At 39.5% G+C, this 2272-nt stretch overlaps 1 protein-coding gene across 1 annotated transcript in view; it reads right to left on the bottom strand.

The window, feature by feature from the left end:
* The window catches only part of ARPC2 (actin related protein 2/3 complex, subunit 2, 34kDa), a 28253-nt gene that overhangs the window by 11364 nt on the left and 14617 nt on the right, over positions 1-2272 (bottom strand). Inside the window, exons 2-3 of the mRNA XM_012642537.1 lie at positions 2084-2272; positions 1199-1292 (exon numbers count right to left, since the gene is read on the bottom strand). Of these exons, the coding sequence (XP_012497991.1) occupies positions 1199-1292; positions 2084-2272 (283 nt within the window). The remainder of the gene's footprint in view (positions 1-1198; positions 1293-2083) is intronic.

Here is a 2272-nt window from a genome sequence, read left to right as displayed (position 1 = left end):
AAAAACTAGCCAAATTTAAATATACACTTCATAGTTTTTAAAATTAGTCTGTAAGTCTGGATTTTGCCCAATTTCTGAGCTACTGCAGTTATCCCTTGTCAATTCTGCATAAAAACACATGAAACGCCGGTCTAGAGGCTTACTTTTAGGATTCAAGAGATACATAGCTACATATATATTTTTTCATCAAGTTCAGTACTTGCAAATGCTAAAGTGTCAATATTCCAATTTTTTTTGCATAGGGACTCCTAAACTAGAGTTTCTGATTAATTAGCCAAAACACAAAAAGCCAGTAGAGATGGGTCAAATTGACGATATCACTTTTGAAGATTTCCCTAGCCACTTAGAAGGCTACACATAAAGTATTCTCACTGTTAAGCACAGATGTCTTTCAACTTTATTTTGCAAAAGAGATTCTGTCTCAGAGTTTAAAAATCTTCATCACTCTGCCAAGGAACGGAATGAAGGACTAAAGTTTTTAAAGAATTTAATCACTGTACTAGATTTTGAATGCTGACCCATTGCAAAAGAAACCAGCCTGGATACCATCTCACCAATGAACTCTCTTATGTACTAGAGCCAGCAACCAATTGGCTAGCAGATGACATGACAAAGCCACAAGGGGTGTCTGATGACCCAAGTGCAACTGCACCAAAAAGCCAATTACAAAATGTTCTGTTGACGCCCATTATTCTTCTTAGAAGACGGGCTGCTTCTGAGCAAAGCACTCTACGGTGACTCATCCCAACTCATGCCCCGTCTCTCCTCTGTTAGGTCAACAGTTCCACCCAGTAGTAACACATTATTTACTACCTAAGAATTTGCTACAGACTCCATTCTGGAAAGATGTTAGGACTAAATCACGCCAAGAGTAGACCTTGCTAGAAATCTGAGGAAATACAAAAGGGTAGGAAACTCAACCAAGCTTTAGATTAAAGACCCCATGGTAGGAAGAATACTTAATACTCAGTCATAGTATGTTTAATACTCAATTCTTCTAGTCCTGTCCTACAAAACACTAGAACCACTATGAAAAAATGTAACATTCACTGAATTCTGTGGGGGTTGTTTAGTTAAATCTTCAACAAGTTCCTGCATCAACAGAGCTGCTAGTTCTCTTTTCTATAATTATGGTGTGTTTTGGTGCAAAGGTATAAATCACCATGCCCTGGTTTCCCTCCAAGATGCTACTCCATACCTGCATAAACACCTTTCCAATGACCACATCGTCGTCATCCTTAAACACTGTGCTGAAGACTACCGTGACTCTGTCCTTTTTAGACTCAACATACCTGAGGGGAACAAAACCCACGAGAGTAAGTACAGCATCAGAATGGGGTTTTGTCAATAACTTGATCAAGTGAAGCAGAAGACTAAAGTCACAAATCTCTTAATTCATAAAACAAAGGTGTGCCAAATGAGATTAGGTATTTATGGCCACAAAGTCAATGTAAAAAATGCATGCCCCAAGAGAGAGGCAGGAGATGGAAATTACCAAAAGTAGATTTTATTAACTTGTATATATATATAGTATGACATGGAAAAGAGTGATTCCCAGAACTCCACTTTTTAAAAATTTTCTTTATATACGGGACTCACAGTATGTAGATAATCCTAAGAGCTGCAATAACACAGAACCCAAGGTCACCTTCTGCCTCCTGATTATCCAGAATATACTCTTAAAGAGGACTTAGAATAATGGTGCCTTAAAGCTACAGTCCCCTACCCCCTGTGGCCTGTAAGGGACCGTGGGCCGCAGAGCTCCTCCTATACCCCCATCCATGGAAAAACTGTCTTCCATGAAACTGGTCCCTAATGCCAAAAAGGTTGGGGACAGCTGCCTTAAGAGAAAGCATTACATTCTCTTTTCATCTTTTGTTAACTCTCAGTATCTGGAGACTAGGAGAAGTGGCCAATTTTTCCCCTTATCACATACATCTTGGCTTAAGGAATTTTATGAGAAAACACTTCAAGGGGGTTCATACAACAGAACTTAAGGTTTGACTGAGCCATATTTATTTCAATAAGTGCCATCCTGGTGTGACAGCCACACCTGGGCTTCAGGACCAAATTCTATACTCACATGGTCTCATCATCCCTATAATGGATAACTGCCCTGTTCTCTCCTTCCTTGCCTTCTTCTTGGAATTGGAAATATTTCTCAAAGACAGAGGCAAAACAATTTCGCTTCAACATGCCAGCCTGATGTACAATGGAATCCTTGGATGCAGGCAGATTTTCAAGGTCGTACAGCAAAGAGACATTGTATCCT

This window comes from Propithecus coquereli, unplaced genomic scaffold (assembly GCF_000956105.1).
Source record: "Propithecus coquereli isolate 6110/MARCELLA unplaced genomic scaffold, Pcoq_1.0 Scaffold18, whole genome shotgun sequence".
NCBI lineage: Eukaryota > Metazoa > Chordata > Mammalia > Primates > Indriidae > Propithecus > Propithecus coquereli.
This window is presented reverse-complemented; position numbering and strand designations above follow the sequence as displayed.